This window comes from Macaca fascicularis, chromosome 11, assembly GCF_037993035.2.
Source record: "Macaca fascicularis isolate 582-1 chromosome 11, T2T-MFA8v1.1".
NCBI lineage: Eukaryota > Metazoa > Chordata > Mammalia > Primates > Cercopithecidae > Macaca > Macaca fascicularis.
Window position 1 is genome coordinate 138071321 of NC_088385.1, and position 20449 is coordinate 138091769.

At 46.6% G+C, this 20449-nt stretch overlaps 1 protein-coding gene across 4 annotated transcripts in view; it reads left to right on the plus strand.

Annotated features, from left to right (window-relative positions):
* The first annotated feature begins 2178 nt into the window (after positions 1 to 2178).
* Positions 2179 to 20449, plus strand: part of ADGRD1 (adhesion G protein-coupled receptor D1) — a 186567-nt gene continuing 168296 nt past the window's right edge. For 3 of the 4 annotated variants that reach the window (XR_012420854.1, XM_065525075.2, XM_005572634.5), the window contains exons 1-3: positions 2179 to 2826; positions 2919 to 2955; positions 15141 to 15224. Coding sequence is in view for 3 of the 4 variants with exons in the window: in XM_065525075.2 (XP_065381147.1) it covers positions 2761 to 2826; positions 2919 to 2955; positions 15141 to 15224 (187 nt within the window). In the remaining variant the exon portion in view is untranslated. Of the gene's footprint in view, positions 2827 to 2918; positions 2956 to 15140; positions 15225 to 18017; positions 18114 to 20449 lie in introns of all 4 variants that reach the window. The other variant, XM_015431835.4, reaches the window with a different exon arrangement.

Here is a 20449-nt window from a genome sequence, read left to right on the forward strand (position 1 = left end):
CTCCCCCATCAGCTATCCAGGAGTTCAGGTCTGAAGTGTGAGCGGCCAGGTTCTCCTCGCCTGGCGCCCTCCTCTAAGTGCCTCACTCCCTCTCGCTGCAATCCTGACGTGCATGTTTGGCGATGCTGCGGGAAGGCAGAGCCACGCTGGGTTCAGTGAGAAAGGCTGAGTACCCACCAAGTACCAAGCCCTGTCCTCAGGGCTGGGGCGCAGAGTGAACAAGCAGAAAGAAGTTATCTGCCCTCATGGGGCCTATGCCTCAGTGGGGAGAGACTGACAGTAAGTGAAATAAACGTCTAAGATATGAAGTACATTGGATCGTGGTTAGTGGGATTGAAAAAATACAGCAGGGGCGAGCTTTAGGGATAGGGAGACCTGCTGTCAAGGTGATGTTTGGAACCAAACACCCCGATGTTTGGGTGATGGGATGAGACACACGGAGGCATCAGAGGTGCTTGGTTCCAGGCCCATGGACCACTCAAGGCCCTGTCTCAAATCTCCAGGCTTTAAGACACGCTGCTTTACATGGAGGTGGGTTCTCCTTCTGGGCCTCTGAACAAGGTATGAGACAGGACACGGGCAAATAGCATGAGGCAGGAGGCACTCACTCGACTGTAGTCCAGGATGGACAGCCAGAGTGAGTCTGCGGATGAATGCAGACGCCTGCAGGGCAAGCTCTGCTGAATTGGTTTTCTATCTAGTTTTTATTACAGCCATTGAATTGGGGTGTCTCCCGTTATCTGATGACAATTTTATGATTAAAAGAAACCATGCTGGCTTTGTTTGTTCATGGAGATGGGAAAGGTCCACATATTCAGCAATCTGTTGAATTCTTCCAGGTTAAAACTGGGGCTGAGAAGAATCTGCAACTGCCTGTCCCTCCCTTCACCTCTTCCAGCTAGAGGCAGTGGGGGACTGGAGAGCTGATGAAACGGCAGAGATAAAGGTTGTAAATTAGTTTTCCCTGAAGCCGACCAGCCTGAGCAACAGGATAAAGGTCGTTATTACAGACAGCCCTGGGCCTTTGGAGTTCACAGTTTCTCTAGTGCTAGGAGATGGAACTCTCTGGAAACCTTCTCCAGCTCCACAGAGAGGCTCAGGCTATCAGAGGATCTGAGTGGTTATAGGCTGCAGGCACGAGTTAAAAATAATCACCTAACGTTTTGACAGCACTTTCTTTTTTTCTATCCCACAGAGATTGGAAGTCATTTCTTATCCTCTTTAGGAAGCATGTTGGATTCGGGGTTCTTAATTCCCATTTAAAGTCAGGACGATTGAGATAACTGTATCAGCTAACGTTTACTGGGTGTTGTGTTATACTTGCTAATAATAATCATAGCTAACATTTACTGAGTGATAATTTTTCTTAATAAAAAATAGCAGCATTTATTGAGTGCCACATATTTTCCAAGTACTGCCTGAAGAGCCTTGGATCTGTCCTCTAATTTATTGTTACAGCCCCGAGGAGGAGGAACTGTTAACCCTCATTTTGCGGATGAGGAATTTGAAAACAGAGAGATTAAGTAGTTTGCCTAGAAACACAGCTGGTGAATGCGGGAGAAACTATGAAGGGTAAGTATTACTGAAATCACATAGCAAATATAGCTGTGATTGCAATTATAGGGTGTGTGTCTCTGTGTGTACACGTGGATTTGGAATAGATAGGATAAACTTTGGTCTTGGGTAAACTGAGGCATGTCTGGAGAAGGGGCTCTTTTCTGTCACACTGAGAACATCCTCCTGGTGCTGGGGTGGGGGGATATGCGGTATGGTATAATTGGGCAGCGTACCTTGTAATTAATTCTGTAGCTTTCACTGACGTCTGAAAGGATTAAAGAGAAAAATGTGGTAAACACTTAATATGGAGGGCACAGTGGGTGTGCTGGTTTTTCTTTTCCATCCCTCTATCAACTTCATTCTTTCTTGGAGGCAAACAAGACTCAGATCTAAACAGAGTTTATGGTTTGTTTTGCATTTTGTATTTATTAATATTTATGCTGACTTCGAGGGTGCCGACCAGAAGGCATCAGTAACACACACACAGCCCGTGTCTGTCTGGCTTGATTCTGAGCCTGAGATCCTGAAAATATTTCAGTTGTTGTTAAGAGGCTGGAGTTAGGACCCAGGAAGGACACAGCAGTGGGGATATAAATAGAGAAGGAGAACAGAACAAGGTTTGAGGAGAGAGACTTACATCACTCACTCCCTCTCCACCCAGAGAGCGGGACGGAGGTGTGAACTTGAGCCAGACCAGAAGGAGCTCCAGAGCGGCCGCAGGACGAGTCCGAGGAGCAGGCGGGCGCTCCAGGGAAAAACCACGCACAAAACCTTCTTCAGAGAAAAGGGAAGCACCAAACCTGACCGAGACAAACGGAGGCTTTTGAAATAAAAAGAAAACACCGCAGGACAAACAGCCTCCCGTCCCCGGGCGCAGGTCGCGGTCACAGTGGTGACCTGGGATTGCTTTCCCAGGACTGTGAGTCGGATTTGGGTTTCTCCTCCCTGCATTCCACAGCTGCTCTGGTCATCGCAACGTGTTTATTGATCACTGAAGAATCTCAAGTTTTGAGACAAGGAAGAAACACCCATTAGGTCTCCAAAACAGCTGCGTTTCACAAACTTTAAGGAGACAGAACTTTTTTTTCCCCCCTGGAACCTGTGAAAATGTCCCTTTTCCAAGGAAGTGAAGGTTAAGAGGTCCTGTTCTCACAGACCCTCAGGAATTTCACTTGGCTCCGAGCTTTGACCTCCCAGAAAGCCATGGCAAAGCTGCTGCGGCTGTGCTGCTGGTACTCCCGCCTGCTGCTATTTTGTTACAACTTTCAGGTAATGTCCCCAAGTGGCCAGGATGGAGACGGGCTCGGTTTCTCTGGAGGCTTTCCCCGAGCGTCTCTCACACTGTGGTCTTTTGTGTGCAGGTGCGTGGTGTCTACTCCAGATCGCAGGACCATCCAGGTAAGAGTGTTTCCTTCTCACGCTGCGCACCGCCCTCCCCTCCCTGCCTAATGTGGTATCCCAGGAACAGCCCACTTGTTCATCTCTGAGGCCTCAGCGAATGGCCCTTGCTGGGCTCCTGGTCCTCGACCTCACTGCCCCACCACACGCTGTGGCCCTGGGCAGCTCCGCTACCCCTCACCGGCCGAGTGGTGGACGGAGAAGCGGTTCTGGGCCCCTTGAGCTGGGTCATATGAAACGTGATTCAGGAAATAGGATCTCCTCCACTTGAATGCCTTGTCTGTCCCTCCCTCCCTCCCTCCCTCCCTCCCTCCCTCCCTCCCTCCCTCCCTCCCTCCCTCCCTCCCTTCCTTCCTTCCTTCCTTCCTTCCTTCCTTCCTTCCTTCCTTCCTTCCTTCCTTCCATCCTTCCTTTCTCTCTCTCTCTCTCTCTCTCTTTCTTCCTTCCTTCCTTTTTTTTTTCTAGATGGAGTCTTGCTCTGTTGCCCAAGCTGGAGTGGCCCAAACCTCCGCCTCCCAGGTTCAAGCAATTCTCCTGCCTGAGCTTCCCGAGTAGCTTGGATCACAGGTGTGCACCACCACGCCCAGCTAATTTTTTTTTTTTTTGTATTTTCAGTAGAGACAGGGTTTTACCATGTTGGCCAGGCTGGTCTCAAACCCCTGATTTCAGGTGATCCGCCCGTTTTGGCCTCCCAGAGTGCTGGGATTATAGACGTGAGCCACCACGCCCATCACATGTCTTCAGGGCAGTTTCACTGGGGGGCACTTGGAGCTCTGGCCCATAGCAGGGTCTTGGGACCTCCAGCCTCAGAGTGCTGACCAGCTTAGCCTGGAGCAGCCCATGAGTGGGACTCAAGACAGAGGGCCACCCTTGGTCTGGCCCCAGAGCCACATTCCTTTGGCCATTGTGACACCAACCAGGAAGCATCAGGATGGGGCTTCTCCCGGGAGCACAGGGAGGCACACGCCCTTTGCTGTTGAGAGTGTGGGCGCACGTTCCGGTCAGCCAGGGGCAGGGATGGGAAGACCAGGCTTTCTGGGAGTGGCGGGCAGTCACGGGGTGGTTGCTTCCTGCTGGAAGTTGTAGGAGATGGGGAGAAGACCCTCTAGTGCCTGAACCCCTGCTGGGAAGCCTGTTGTGAGTACAGCCACCGCCCCAGCCCCACCAGAGCTTGGCTGGGCACCTCCCTGAGCACTATTGTATGGCCCTGCCTGTCTCTGATGGGAAACCAGCCTTTTTAAAAAAGATTATTTTTATTTTTATTTTTTCAGACAAAGTCTCACTCGGTCACCCAGGCTGGCGTTGAGTGGTGAGATCTCAGTCTCAGCTCACTGCTACCTCTGCCTCCCGGGTTCAAGCAATTCTTGTGCCTCAGCCTCCCAACCAGATGGGATTACAGGCCCGTGCCACCATGCCTGGCTAATTTTTGTATTTTTAGTAGACACAAGGTTTTGCCATGTTGGCCAGGCTGGTCTTGAACTTCCAACCTCGGGTGATTCCACCACCTCGGCCTCCCAAAGTGTTGGGATGACAGATGTGAGCCACTGCGCCTGGCTGGGAACCAGCCTTGAACGATCAGACAGAAATGGGCTCAGGCCAGCCCTGCGGGCAGATCCCAGGGTGATGTCCAGGCCTCCAGGGAGAGCCCCTTTCCTGGGTGGAACACCAGGAGACTGCTGGGGTCTAGGGCCAGGGGCTGAGCCTGCTGGGGTCTAGGGCCAGGGGCTGAGCCTGCTGGGGTCTAGGGCCAGGGGCTGAGCCTGCTGGGGTCTAGGGCCAGGGGCTGTGCCTGCTGGGGTCTAGGGCCACGGGCTGTGCCCTCAGCCTCTGTCTCCTCTCCGGCTGCCCGGCAGCCCCAAGCCAGGATGTTCAGGCATCGTCACCTCGCCACCACCTCCATCCACCAACGCAGGGGTGGGGACGCTGCCACTTCTCTTTCGTCCACATGCGTAAGGAGCTCCTTTTAAAAAGGTGTGGAAGCTGTGCGTTTCCACTCGTTCCCCTCTCCTCAGCCAACTCACTGAATGAAAGAAACAAGGGCTCCTGTGGCTCGGGAATGAACAAACACACGCAGCGCTGCGTTAAAGAGAGGATGTGTCTGCCTTGGACACCTTGCTTCTCATGAATGCAGGCCTCCTGGCTTGGGCTGGGCTCTCCCAGTACGGGAGAGGACTGAGAGAAGGGGACAGGTGGCCCCTCGAACTGCAGGGCGGTCAGGCAGAGCTGCGCACCCGGGTCCTGCAGCAGGCAGGTGGTCCCTGAGGCCCCAGCATGGCTCTCGCTGCTGCTCAGTGTTGAGGAAAGCTGTGCGGATACTCCCCAGACTTCTGCTTATGATACAGAGCCCACACACATCCTCACACATGCACATGTGTCCACATGCCCCCATGCCACATGTCTACATGTGTCAACATATGCCCACCATACACCAACACAAATCACACACATCCACACATGTTGACACATATGCATACACACGCACATACCCAGATGTCTACATGTGTCAACATATGGCCACATGTCCACACACATCACTCACATCCACACACATCAGACATGTTGACACACATGCATACACATGCAAAAGCATCCACACATCTACATGCATCATGTGTCCACTTGCATCCACACATGAGTGTCCACACACTTCACATGTGTAGATACACATGCACAATATACACATCCATGCACACACCCACACCCACATGTGCCAATGCTTGTTGACATGCATCAACACACATGTATTTACACACGTTCACACACGTCCACACATATCCCCATGTCTACACACATGACCACACACATTCACAGACCACACACATCCACATGCGTCTACACACATCCATACATTTCTACACACATGCATACATATGTGCACGCATTTACACAAGTCCACGTGTCTACACACATCTGCACATGCTCGCACATGTCCACACACATGCACATACATACACACATACCCACACACGTACACCCCACACACATGTCCACACACACTCATACGCATGCACGTGTCCACACATGTCTTCACATACTCACACATGTGCACACACATGCGCACACATGCACCCTCACACATTCACACACATCCACACACGTGCACAGCCATTTACACAGCTCACACATCCACACATGCACACCTATGTATACACATGTACACACACATGCACTTGCATTCTTGACTCTAAACTTGAAGGAGCAGTTTGAACTCAGTCTTTGTTCCATATAGAACCTTTGTTCTTCCAACTCTGGATTTAGGGTAGAAATCAATGTTTCCTGATCAAGGCGCCGTCTAAGAGAAACAATGGCCGTGCTGATGATGGTAGAAAGGGATGGAAGGGCGTGGTGACCCGGAGTCTGTGTGGGAAAGCACGGTGAAGGCGACCACGCCTCCTGAGCTCTTGAAACCGAAAGATTTCTCTCTCCTCAGCTTTCCAGGTTCTGGCAGTCCCTCTCTTTCTCCTCATCCTCCCTTGTCCTCCTCTTACTGCAAAATGTTTTTGACCTTTTCCTTTTTTCTCTTCCTTCCTCCTTCCTTCCTTTTTAGAATAATGGTGAAGGTGGACACTTTGCTTAATGCTTAGGTGTCCTCTATGAACAAAACATCCTGCTGCCTGCCTTCCTTCCCTTCCTTCTCTCCCCTTCCTCCTCACTGCTCCCCTCCTCCTCCCCCTCTTCCCCTTCTCCTGCCTTCTCTCTCACTTTGTTTCCTGTCTCATTTTCTTTTTTCCATTTTCCTCCCTCATTTCCTTCCCTCCCTCCCTGTCTCCCTCCATCCTATCCAATCCTTTCTTTTTTTTTGAGACAGACTCTTGCTGTGTCGCCCAGGCTGGAGTGCAGTGGCATGATCTCAGCTCACTGCAACCTCTGTCCCCTGGGTTCCAGTGATTCTCCTGCCTCAGTCTCCTGAGTAGCTGGGACTACAGGACCCAGCCACCAAACCTGGCTAAATTTTGTATTTTTAGTAGAGACAGGGTTTCACCATGTTGGCCAGGCTGGTCTCAAACTCCTGACCTCAGGTGATCCACCTGCCTCGGCCTCCCAAAGTGCTGGGATTACAGGTGTGAGCCACCGCGCCTGGCCCCAGTCCTCTCTTTTTGTCTTCTTTTCCCACATCTCAGACTCGGTTCACCCCATTTCCTGCTGAAAAGCCGCATCCCTGGCTGTCTGTGTGAACCAGAATCTAGGGGACTCCTTCATGTTCCAGCTTCCATCCCTGAGGCTCGCCTGCCCCTGGGGAGCCCTGGTAGAGGAAGCCTGGCCCTGGTGTGTCTCCTCAGGAGTGCTCATGACGGGCACGGGCGCCCCAGACACACCAACAGAACCAACCTGTTTCCATCGCGAGAGAACAGCTCCGTAATGTGTAGTATTTCATTCTAAAGAGTGCTAAACAGCCCTGAAAACCGGCCAGTTTGTCTGCACGTTGGGCCTTTCGAAACACTGATTTCACATCATCCTCGCAAGAGCCCTGCGGTGGTGTCATGCCCTCGCACCGCAGGTGAGGAAGCGTGTCTTTCAGACAGACCAAGCGATTTGCTCAAGGTCACAGGGCTCAGAAGACACAGTATTAAGCCCAAGAAGCTCACAGCGTGAGGGGAGTTAGGGGGGACAGACGCAGACAGAGATTCTTGGAAAACAGCAGCCGCGTGGTCAGTACCGGGACACAGGTTCCCTCAGGTGCTAGGGGAGCCTTAAGGAGGAGTCCCCAGTATAGAGCAGAACCCGGTCTTCCAAAGGCCAGCCTACTTTCCACCACAACCACACCAAACTGTATTATTTTGTTAAAGGTTCCCACAACTGTTAATCATTTCTTGTTTTCTCATTCTGGCACTCAGCACTGTGCCTTATGCATAGGAGGCATCCAATACATATCTGGCACAGTGGCTCACGCCTGTAATCCCAGCACTTTGGGAGGCTGAGCCAGGAGGATCACTTGAGCCCAGGAGTTCAAGACCAGCCTGAGCAACAGAGTGAGACCCCACCTTTATAAAAAATAAACATTTAGCTGAGCATGGTGGTGCATGCCTGGAGTCCCAGCTACTTGGGAGGCTGAGGTGGGAGGATCACTTGAGTCCAGAAGTTTGAGGCTGCAGTGAACCATGATCACACCACTGCACTCCAGCCTTGGTGACAGAGTGAGACCCTGTCTCAAAAAATATCTGTATATTTATTGACTTGTCTATGCACAGTCACTGAAGATTTGCGAGTCATCTGGTAAACCGCATCAGTAAAGCCAGCCAACCAGCAGGCATTCGCCTCACGGGAGGCTGCTTTGGCTTGTATCACCTGCTTTGCCTGTCTACACTGGCAGAGGTAGCCAGCTATTTGCCAGATCTTTATGTGTACCATGTAGAGAGGTATTTCATTTTGTAAGTAATTGCCAAACAACTTGAAATCATTTTAAGCCTTTGCATACTCTGTGCTTATCTGTGACCATAGGTTGTCATTCTGGAGGAATTATAGAATGGCGTAGCTGGGGTGCCGTAGGGACTATTGAGCCCCTTCCCACTTTACAGGGAAGCCAGGAGGTAGGTTTGGAGAGGGAAATCCAGGGTCGGCAGAGTCCGGGCCCCTCCCTGCATCTGGAAGCTTTTCCAGGGCCCCAGGCTGCCCGATTTCTTGCCTCTATTCCCCAGGGACAGCCTTCTGAAGCCGAGATGGTTGATTAATCTGAATCCATAAATGCCACTGGCCAATAAATTGCAGGCCATTCTTAAAAAGTTTATAAGCATGCCATTGTATAGATGACATTTGTAATGAGGAAAAGGGAACTTAAAACAAACCCAAAGCCTGTCATTACCCAGCAGTGTCCTGGTCCTGGGGCACACGGCACAGCTGGCTCCAGCCGTCTCCAGAAGTTTGGGGCGGTTCACTTCACCCGCTCTATTTAGGGGTCTGGGAGGCCAAGCAGATAATTACAGTAATTATCATTCCTTAGATCTCCATCGTGCCGTGGAGTTTATAACGAACTGTCGGAACCGCTAGGCCATGGCGGAAACTTGATTCCTCATCTTCATGGTATTTATAATAGAATTTTAAAAAACAACATTTAGATCCAGTTGAAGAAATGGAAATTTGGCAAATAGAGATTTTCTAAATACTAGAATTATATAGATAATTATAGTCTATGTTTATTTATTATTTTTGCATTTTATCATTCATTCTACCTGTATAGTTAGTTTTTAAATCGCTAACATTAAAAATCTGGGAGATTTCAAATGCAAAAATCTCTCTCTCTCTCTGTCTCTCTCTCTGTCTCTCTGTCTCTGTCTGTCTCTCTCTCGCTCTCTCTCTCACACACACACCCCTGCCAGGCCCCTTGTCTTAGACATGGGGGATACAATGTAAATAGAACACTCAAGGAACAGAGTCTGATTTGGAGACAACACACATATACTAACAAAAAATCCCAAACAATAGTAAATGCCATGAGAAAACCAAATAAGGACCTGAAAGAAAGAGCGGACGGTGGTGGCGACGAAGGCGTGGCATGAGGGGAGGGGTCCTGTGAACTGAGACCTGAATCATAGAACCAGCTACACAAAATGTGGGGAAGAGCATTCCAGGCAGTGGGAACAGCAGGCAAAGTTGTGCAGGAAAAATGAGCTCCATGTGTTGGAGGCCGAGGAGGATGGAGCCACGATGGCCAGCCCAACCATCAGCAGGGGCCGGTGTTCCTCTGTGTGGTATAGATTCCAGCTGGACCGAGTCAGTGCAACACCGAAGATTATTCCCCTACAGGAAACCAAGGGATAAAGGTTTCCCTGGACTCACACAAGGAATAAGTAACAGGGAAGGGGGAAGAATAGGGAAATCTGGAAGAAAAATGGAAAAGGAAAAATTAAAGGTTTTATTACCTTGTTTTGAGTATTAATACTCTGTCTCTCATCTCTGTCTTATGTCTGTGACACACACACACACACACACACACACACACACACACACACACACACACACACACACACACCAAACTCAATAAAACATTACATATGGATGATATATTAATTCTGAAGAACTATGGTGATGTGGGCCTGAATATACCCCTTTCTCTCTCTCTCTCTCTCTCTCTTTCTCTCTCACTCTCTCCCGTTCTTTCTTTTCCTCCTCACCCTCCCATTTTCTCTCTCTGGCTCTGTCCCCTGCTATTTGTTTTCCAGGCTGGGGATGTTTTGGAGTCCTCAAATGGGCCATGGTTTTGCTTGGCTGGCCGACCTGTCTAAGAAGACGTTTAGTCTTTAGGAGAGTTTGGTGAAAATCAAGGTGGTTGCAGAGCTAGGTGGTCTCACGCCACCTTCTCAATGGGAAGGTGCCACAGAGTGCCTTTTTCCCAAAAGAATGAGATTTTCTTGCTCTGATGAAATTTGTAGAACTACAAGTTATTTTACTCCTTGAGTTGGAAAAGAAACCTCTGGGCTGAGTTCAGCCCATCCCATTAGCACCACACAATGTTTTATTTTAAAAAAATACGAACATTAAAATTTTGATAGATTTTGCTTTAAAAAAATCTGGATTTCTGACTCCACTTTAAAAAAAGGAAGACCTGACAATCCTGGGCAAACCTTCCCGCAGAGCCGCAATGCTTCGGCATCAGGAGGCACTACTTAATTTAGACAGAGCACAGTTTTCCACGCCACCTCGGCCTCTCCCGCCCTACGACTCTGGTGGTACCAGCTGATGGTTTCCAGCATCTGCTCTGATGAGTCTGGACTGTGCCTTCCAGCTTGTTAACTACCTTGGATGCCATCCCTGGACTCTGTCCAGTCACTTTTCAGGACTCGCTGGCCCCTGCGGGTGTTACAGCTTGCAGCCCCTTCATTGCTTGTTTGCAGTCAGTGTTGCTAGTTGCAAAACATCTGTGGCAACTGAGGTGTTGTACACTTGTCTGAAGTGCGGTGGTGTGGAGAGAAGGCAGCGTTCTGGCCTCAGCCCCCCTCTTCTCATCACTGGCCGCCTATGAACCCTGGCTGACTTTGGGGTGAACGAGACACCATCACTTTACTCTGTTAGCCTTTCTGCCAGGACTGATTGCGACCATTTGTAAATGGAAAGAATAGGAAGGGCTTTATCGTCCACAGGGTTATTTTATAAAGACGAGGATTCTGAAGACACATCTGTTCTTTGTATAACAGATGTTATTTCCTTTTACAGTTTTTTTTTCCCGGATGACTGGAATAACAAGTCAATGAGGTTTTGTCCTCTTCGAAATGAATATCCTAGATTTTAGGGGGGAAAACAAAGCACAGTAGGAATGAAAATGATTATTTTTGATTTTTGCATTTCAGATTCTTCGTATTGCGTTACAATAGTAGGACTATCCTCACTGGAAATCAGCTGAAGTCAGGTCTTGCTTTCTAACATGCTACTTTATTTAGATAGGGCTATTTTATTTGGAGAGTAACACGACCCTGAAGTTATTGTTTAGGTACTTCTCCTTAGCTCATGTTGCAGAGTTAACTTTGTTCTTGGCTTACATTTTGAACTTGTGTACATAAAACTGGAGGGACAGATGCAAACTGAAAAGCGGAACCAATGAACGGGACGTGTGCGGACGTTTGGCACCCAGTGGACAAAAATTCAGATATTAGATGGGGTGTATCAGTTCTTATCTGAAAATGGTGGTATGCTCCTAACTACCTATGGCACTTCAGTTGTGAAAGCAAGCCTTAAAATATTTCTAAAGGAATACAGATTGAAAAATTCAAATAGAACAGGAAGATAATGCAACACGAACCTTCTGCTTACACTTTGCACTCAGTTTTTCGATTTCTTCACTCCTAAAACACCAGTATTGGTTTCTGTATCTATCCAGACATCTCTCTCTTCTTCTCTCTCCTCTTCTCTTCTCCATGCCTGCCCTGAACCAACTATATTTTACACAAATAGCTCATAGTATACACATTTTTACCACCTTAATTTTTTAAAACTAGACAATATCAATGAAAGAACATGCTGTCTCAGTGCATTGATGAACCTTAGTATTCGTCCCAGCTGTATTCCAGTCCAGAGTGTAGATGTGCCATATTTATTTAGCCAGCTCTCTGTAGATGAGCATTTAGGCTGTTCTCAGGTTTCTGATACTATTAAAAAATTCTGCAACAAACAAGCCTTTGCACAGAGGTCTTTGATCATGTGTATGAGTGTATCTCTAGAATAAATTCCTAGGGGTGGAATTACTAGATCAAAGGGAATGTATACGTAAAATTGGGATAGATATTGCCAAATTACCCTTCAGAAGGGGTGTACTGATTTGAACTCTCATCAAAAATGTGGTGGAAGTTGCCAGCTTGGTATAGCTAACTTACTGCTTGCCAGTCTGATAGGTGAACTCTGATAAACTCACTGTTGTTTAATATACTTTTAAAACTTATGAGCAAGGTTGGGCATCGTTTGATATATTTATACATAATTTTTATTTCTTTTTCATTAAACTATTTGATTATCTCCTTTGCCTCAATATTCGGTTGGTTCTTTTTAATAGTAGGAGTTTTACCAATATAATCGTTTAATACCTCTAAAAAGAAATCAGTACCCTTCTGTAATATGTATTACATAAACAACACTCCTCGCTTTGATTTTGCTTGATGTTTTTTTTTCTGCACAGAAATTTTAAAAAGGTATGTTGTCACATGTATAGCCTGTTTTCTGCAGAAGCTTTTGTGTTTTATTACATGGAAATTTTGATCTATCTGGAGATTGTTCTGGTATAAAGAGTGAGGTTGGGATCTTAATTTTTTCCAGGTGGTGAACTGGTTCCAATGCCTTTGTTGAATAATATTTCTCCTCTAATTTAAAAGACCAGCTTTGGGGCCAGGCGCGTTGGCTCATACCCATAATCCCAGCATTTTGGGAGGCCGAGGCAGGTGGATCACCTGAGGTCAGGAGTTCGAGACCAGCCTGGCCAACATGGTGAAACCCTGTCTCTACTAAAAATACAAAAATTAGCCGGGCATGGTGGTGGGCGCCTGTAATCCCAGCTACTCGGGAGGCTGAGGCAGGAGAATCACTTGAACCTGAGAGGCAGAGGTTGCAGTGAGCCGAGATCACGCCACGGCATTGTGGCCTGGGCGACAGCAGTGAAACTCCTCCTCAAAAATAAATAAGTAAATAAAAAATAAAGGACCACCATTATCACAGACTAAATTTCCGTAGGTGCGTAGGCGTCTTTGCGGATTTTTCTCCCACTGAACTGTGTATCCGTGTGTCGCAATGAGCCATCTTCATGGCTGTAGTTTTATGCTGTAGTTTTATGTGTGTGTCCTTGTGAGTGTGAATCTTCTCTCTTTATCCTCTTCTGTTTCTTCTCCAGATTTTCTAGCTTATTTTTTATATAAACTCCATAATCATATATCTCCCCCACAGAAATTCCCTCAGCATTTTCACAACAGATTTCCTAATAGGCATAGATTAAAGGATAGTTGATGACATTGAGTCGGCTTTTCCAGTGGGTTGAATCCTTCATGCATTCAAGGGTTCTTTCATATCCCTCAGAATTGTTATTTTTTGCTTTCTTCATGAAAATCTTGTACAATTCTTATTCTTGTGTTCATAAATATTTTCTTTTTGTTGGCTACACTTATGAGAACTTTTCTTCTTTTTTTGTAGCATTATTGTTGGAATACAGAAAGGCAATTGACATTTGTATATTAAATTTGTACAAGCCTCCTTGCTAAATTCTTTTATTGTTTGTAATAGTGTTTCGCTTACGAAATTCTTTTCTTATTTGTAATAGTTTTCCACTTTGGTTATCAGGCATACATCATTTGAAAATAATTATCTTATTATCTCCTCTTTAAAAAGTTTTTTTTTTTTTGAGACAGTCTTGCTCTGTCGCCCAGGCTGGAGTGCAGTGGCACGATCTCGGCTCACTGCAAGCTCCACCTCCTGGGTTCACGCCATTCTCCTGCCTTAGCCTCCCGAGTAGCTGGGACTACAGGCACCCGCCACCACGCCGGCTAATTTTTTGCATTTTTAGTAGAGACGGGGGTTTCACTGTGTTAGCCAGGATGGTCTTGATCTCCTGACCTTGTGATTTGCCCGCCTCGGCCTCCCAAAGTGCTGGGATTACAGGCATGAGCCACTGCGCCCAGCTTTTTTTTTTTTTTTTTAAAACAAGGAATAACATAAAGATTATTAGTTGGTACTTTTCTATGATCTAGCAGTCATCTGGGGCAGCTGATTATTGTTGAGTCATCTAAACCATTATTCCCATTTCTGGGAATGCATCCCGGAGACTAATCCCAGAGAAGACTAAAATTGTTTGCATAAAGCCACTCATATCAGTGCCACCTGTACGAGTAAGGATGGAAGCTATTGATTGTCCATTAGTAGAAGAATGGTGACACCTGTTATGGGGCAGCCACTCAAGAGAATGTGACCCAAAGTCAAATTATGAGGGCTAGATAGAAACCAAGAAATAATTCATAGAGCATTCAAAGAGAAGACCAGAATAGAAAATAACATACGTGCATAAAGTTATGTTTACTCCAAGTACAAGGATCATGAAGGAAATTTCGAACTGAGTAATGCTGAGTCTGGAGGAAGCATAGAGGGAAAATGGAATGACCGGGACTAAATTGAGAAAGGCTTACTCTGTGAGTATTGTGTCTACAACGAGCTGGCGGTGTGATTTTGTGCAAGACTTTCAGTTCTTGTCTTTTCGAATAGGTTAAGAATTCAATTCTCTTACAGATTACTGTTAGCATGAAATGAGGAAGTGTTTGTTGAGGACCTCAGTGCCTGGCAGACCATTCATGTTAGTTTTCTCCTCTTTTAAAATGGTTTTACCCTTATTTTTTTCTATAGTGTGATTGCATTAGATATTAACTCTAAAACAATAATAAATAACAGAAGGATATGGAACATTCTTATCTGTTCCGGACATGAATGGGCAAGCTTCTAGTGTGTCACAAGTAAGCACAGTGGCTTCTGTTTTCATGCAACAAGAGGCATCTATTCCTATTTACCCTGTTTTGTCCAGTTAAGGAACTATTTACCAGCTTCTAATTTAAGAGTTTCTTTTTCTAACCAAGAGTGTGTATTGAATGTTATTACATACGCTTTCAGTATCTCCCATAGCCATGGTGATCCTTCTACTCTTCCCCCATAATGCGTATGCTAAGCGGTTCTTACCCTTTAGTTCTTTCCTCCCTAATGATGATTTAAAACGTTTATTCTTTTTCCCCAAGGATTTCAGGTCTTGGCGTCTGCTTCCCATTACTGGCCACTGGAGAATGTGGATGGGATCCATGAACTTCAGGATACAACTGGAGGTACAGACACGGGTGCTGAGAGCAGCTGTGGGCCCGGGAAACCCAGGGCCACTGGGGAACATGGGTGCTGAGAGTGGCTGTGGGCATGGGAAACTCAGGGCCATCAGGAGATGCAGGTGCTGAGAGCGGCTGGCCTGGGAAACCCAAGGCCATTGGGAGACATGGGTGCTGACAGCGGCTGTGGGTCTGGGAAACCCAGGACCATCAGGAGATGCAGGTGCTGAGAGTGGCTGGCTTGGGAAACCCAGGGCCATTGGGAGACATGGGTGCTGAGAGCGACTGTGGGCCTGGGAAACCCAGGGCCATCAGGAGATGCAGGTGCTGAGAGCAGCTGGCCTGGGAAACCCAGGGCCATTGGGAGACATGGGTGCTGAGAGCGACTGTGGGCCTGGGAAACCCAGGGCCATCAGGAGATGCAGGTGCTGAGAGCGGCTGGCCTGGGAAACCCAGGGCCACTGAGGGACATGGGTGCTGAGAGCGGCTGTGGGCCCGGGAATCCCAGGGCCATCAGGAGAACAGATGTGGACAGAATCTGCTTTCAAGCCAGGGTGATAGAGATGAACAAATACTTGTGTAACTTCCCATAATAATTATTTCAAAGCTTTTTATTTTTTGTAGAGATGGGGTCTTGCTATATTGCCAGATTGGTCTCAAGCTCCTGTTTCAGCAATCCTCTGGCCTTGGCCTCCCAAAGTGCTGGAATTAGAGGTGTGAGCCACTGTGCCAGGCCGCAAAGTATTTTACTAGAATTTTTATAGAGAGAGCTATTACATATTGAATGGCAGAATTCCTGATTCAAAATATGATTAAAATGTGCATTTTCCCCAACAACCTTGAAACAGAAGCTGGCCTGAGGATGCCTCTATATGCAAGTCCAGGTGTCTATTTTCTAGGTTGAATGGACTGGCGTCATCTGCACGCTGGCCACAGCAGGGGCCTATCTGAAGCAGATGTCAAAGGCCAACAAAGACCAACTCACGTGTTTGAAGGGCCTATGCTTCATTCAGCAAATGCATCCCCATCTACCAATCAGCTTCTCCACACATCAGCTCCATTGGAAAAGATTGAGCATCACCTAAGACGTTTCCAATGAGACCCAATTCCAAATAGTCTGTATTTGAGTTAATTCAGACATTTGTTGGTAAGAGAAACCTCATACCTTCCTGGGTATTTTTTTTTTCTCTTTCTAATAAGGACTTTTTAAAAACTGTAAGCTTTGTATGACTTAGGACGGTTTTCCCTTTCATTTTTATTTACTGATTGCCCTTGATCATGTCAGATGGCTGATGTGTGTGGCGAGGGTTTGCCGTACAGCAATCCTAGCATGTGCTTTGGTTGTCCCTGTTCTGGTTCCGTGGGAGGCATTTTATTTTTAAAACCATGTATTGCCGGTGACTGTGCTTTCCACACTGGCACACTAGCATTTTCCTTACTCCTATGATTTAATGTGTTGCTGGACATTACTGCTGAAGCTTCTGAAATGCTTCCTTAAAATTTGCACACTGAGAACCATCAGTGCTGCCTCTGTTGCTGGTGTTCTCAGAGTGAGGTGCAGTTGAGCACGCACTCCGTGAAGGGCACCTGCGTGGGTGCCACACGCTGCCTGCCCAGCATCGCTCTCATCCGCCTGCCTATAGGGCGGCAATATGGTCACATTTGGAAACCACCCTAGAGCCAGATGTCTTTTCCAAACGGTTGGCCTGGCAGGGCAGAGAAAGCCCCTGTGTAAGTTTGTTTCATGACCGGTTCGGGTTCAAACAAACCACGTTCCCTTGTTGGCCTCTAGTTTTCTTTTTCGAAGGCCTTTATTTTAAAGCCGTGGAAGGGGGGTCATTTCATCAAGAGGAGCTGTCTTCTTGAAACAGTTCACTGTTCCAGGACCCAGCAATGAAAATGCCAGGAGTTTTTTCAAACAAGAGCTTGAATAACTATCAGTGTCTTGCTCTCCTCACCCCTATACCTGAACTCACTGTGGTGGCTTAAAGCAGTAACTCTTGGTGCTTTGAAACCTTTACCTATGAAAAATTCTTCTCTTAAGGTGATACAATTACAGATACAGTTACACACTGTGGCTGCATTTTGTTCCCTGAATGTATCGACTTCCAGTAAAGCTCTAATAGATCCGTGTTTGTCCTGGAGCACTGCAATGTGGAAGGTTTCTCTGCACTTCCCTGCTGGATGCATTCTCTAGGTTGTAATGCGATGCTGGCATATTTCAATTTGATTACAGGCTTCTTAAGGGAAAAAAGAAAAGAGTCGACCCCATCAGCACATTTAGCTGCTGGGGACAGGCGAATGGCTTTGGCAAGCCTTTGGAGGATGTGCAGCTTTGTCGTTTGTTGCCGAATTCTCCGTCGTTTTGTCCATTTGTCATCATTCACGCAGTTGTTTCCATGCAGAGTGTGTGTCTCATCAGTTCTTGTGACATCATAACCATTCATCCTTTTGTTGAGCCTGTGTTATAAGTGGCCAAGTTCAATTTCATATCTCTCAACTAAGTATCCGCATAGGGGTTGAAGCTGGAAAATTAGAACTATCACACGTGGCCAAATTCAGCAGCCATCACGCCCTGGCGTGTGAGCTGAGTGGGGTCATTGGAGTGGCCGAGCTGCTGACCAAAGTTAACAAGGGTGGTGGAGGCTGGGAGATGTGCGGTCCAAAGAGAAAGTCCAGGTGCTCTTGGATGAAAGAATCATCCTCCTGCTGCCTGCTGCAGGTTGAGAGATATGTTGGTCCCATTTGTCTTTTGTCTCACTCACTCGCTGTGCTTTTTCTTTTTGTTGTTTCACCCAGCGTCCCGAACCCACAAGCTCACTGTGCTTCCTTCCCGTAATGCTACCTTTGTGTATTCCAATGACTCTGCCTACTCAAATCTCTCTGCAACCGTAGGTGAGCATTTACGTACTTTTGTTCTTCGTTCTGTCAAGTTTGGATCTACGATGAATTCTGAGGCCAATTCTGTTTGGTAGTATCTGAATTCACTATGTCCTGGCTAGCAAGTGAGCAAATGTCCCAGTCAAGAGAGCAGATCCAAGGTGTTAAAAAATAACCACTAGGGTTAAGTCTAAAGGAAGATTGCAATACATTAGAACAGGGGTCCCCAGTCCCTGTTACCAATCCGTAACACTGGCACCAATCTGTAGCCTGTTAGGAACTGGGCTGCACAGCAGGAGGTGAGTGGTGGGTGAGTGAGTGAAGCTCCATCTGTATTTACAGCTGCTCCTCATCGCTTGCGTTACTGCTCGAGCTCCACCTCCTGTCAGATCAGCGGCAGCATTAGATTCTCTTGGGAGCACAAACCCCACTGTGAACTGCACATGCGAGGGATCTAGGCTGCACGCTGCTTATGAGAATCTAATGCCTGATGATCTGTCACTGTCTCCCATCACCCCCCGAGGGGGCTGTCAAGTTGCAGGAAAATAAGCTCAGGGCTTCCCCTGATTCTACATGATAGTGAGTTGTATAATTATTTCATTACATATTACAGTATAATAATAATAGAAATAAAGTGCACAATAAATGTAATGCACTTGAATCATCCCCAAACCATCCTCTCCAACCCGTCCATGGAAAAATTGTCTTCCGTGAAACCGGTCCCTGGTGCCAAAAATGCTGGGGACCACTGCACTAGAAGGTATATACATTCTTTCAGGTTCCCAGGATCTTCTAAGCCAGCTGCTTGTTTTCAGAACAAAACAGACACAAGATGAGACCTTTTCTAAACATAGAGTTTGTTTGGATTTTTCAATGAATTGTCTTCTTTGGGGGAGGAAAGCAGGCCATTTTAACGGAAAATTAAAGTTAATTAAAAAAATACCTCATCAAACATTTGATTTCTTGTAAACATTAAAATCAGCCTTTCGTCCGTAGCTGGACTTTAAAAAAATTGTCAGAAGCTGTTTGTGAAACATATACCCACGAGAATCATGGTTAAATTATTTTCTTATTTGATAACCTCCAGAGCCTACATGGCTCAACATGAAGCTCAAAGCAAAAGGGGTAATAGCAACTGAGGTATTTATTAGATCAGCATAGTAGCTAGTTCTGACCCTGTCGATCTTACCCTGTGATCCTTTTCAACACAGAAACTGTCTGCTCTTTCAACTGTAAGGTGATTGGCTTCCAAAATTAATGTTGCCAGTCAAGGGGTTTATACAGCCTGGCTCAATTATGCAACCACTAGTGATCCATTTAACCTTGCAATACATAGGTCTCCATCAGCAAAAATGAGATAAAATTAAAAAATGAGTTTAAAAACAGTAAGGAAAAACACTGAGGTCCCTTGAATTGGTTATCCATGTGACAATGTAGCTGGAAAGCCTGAGCTGGGGTTGGGGTCAGGTCCGCAGACCCTGTTAGCTCTCCCGTGTGTCTTCAGCCGGGCTGACGGCTGCCAGGGGCTCAGACATTCTCCCCAGCCCATGTGGTAGCAAAGATCGGTGAGCGACTGTGACCCCAGTTAACAATAAATGCCTACTCCTGATTTTTATAGTCTTCATTTATCTATTCTGTAAACCGTTTACCCCACACCCTCACCATCAGATCCCCTGGCCATGGGAACGGGACACAACAGGATGATTGGACGGGGCAGTGCCCCTCGGGATTTGTGGCCAGCTGGGCTTGTCACCTGCAGGTTCTCCTGGGACTATGCAAAATGTTACTTGGGGTTTTCCTCCTAGTGCCTGAAAATGGGTTCTGCTAAAATCCCAAATCTACCTGTCCAGGTTCAGGGGATTTCAATTAAAACTCAAAAGGAGAAGGAGTTCAGCTGTAGTTCCAGGTTCACACTTGCACTGAAATGTTCCACTTGGAATGCTCAGCATGAGGACGGGAGTGGGGAGGACTCGAAAAGCAGGTAGGCACAGCCAAACTCCAGGACAGGAGGCTGTCGCCACGCCACGCTTAGTAACCCATCTGTTGGCAAATACCACAATTATCACATCATCATACGATATGATATGCAATATGAAATCTATATGCAAATATGAAATCTATATTTGTACATAATACCTGCATATTATGTACAAATATATTAATATTATTTAATGTTAAATTTTTACCTGACACATACACGTAACTTATTTACAATTTAATTACTAATAATTAAATATTACTGATGCTATGAATATTCATATTATAGAATAATATATGTTATAAATATATAATTAGAAAGATTAATAATACCGCATACTTACACAGAAGTTATTTGTAGGTCTGACACACAT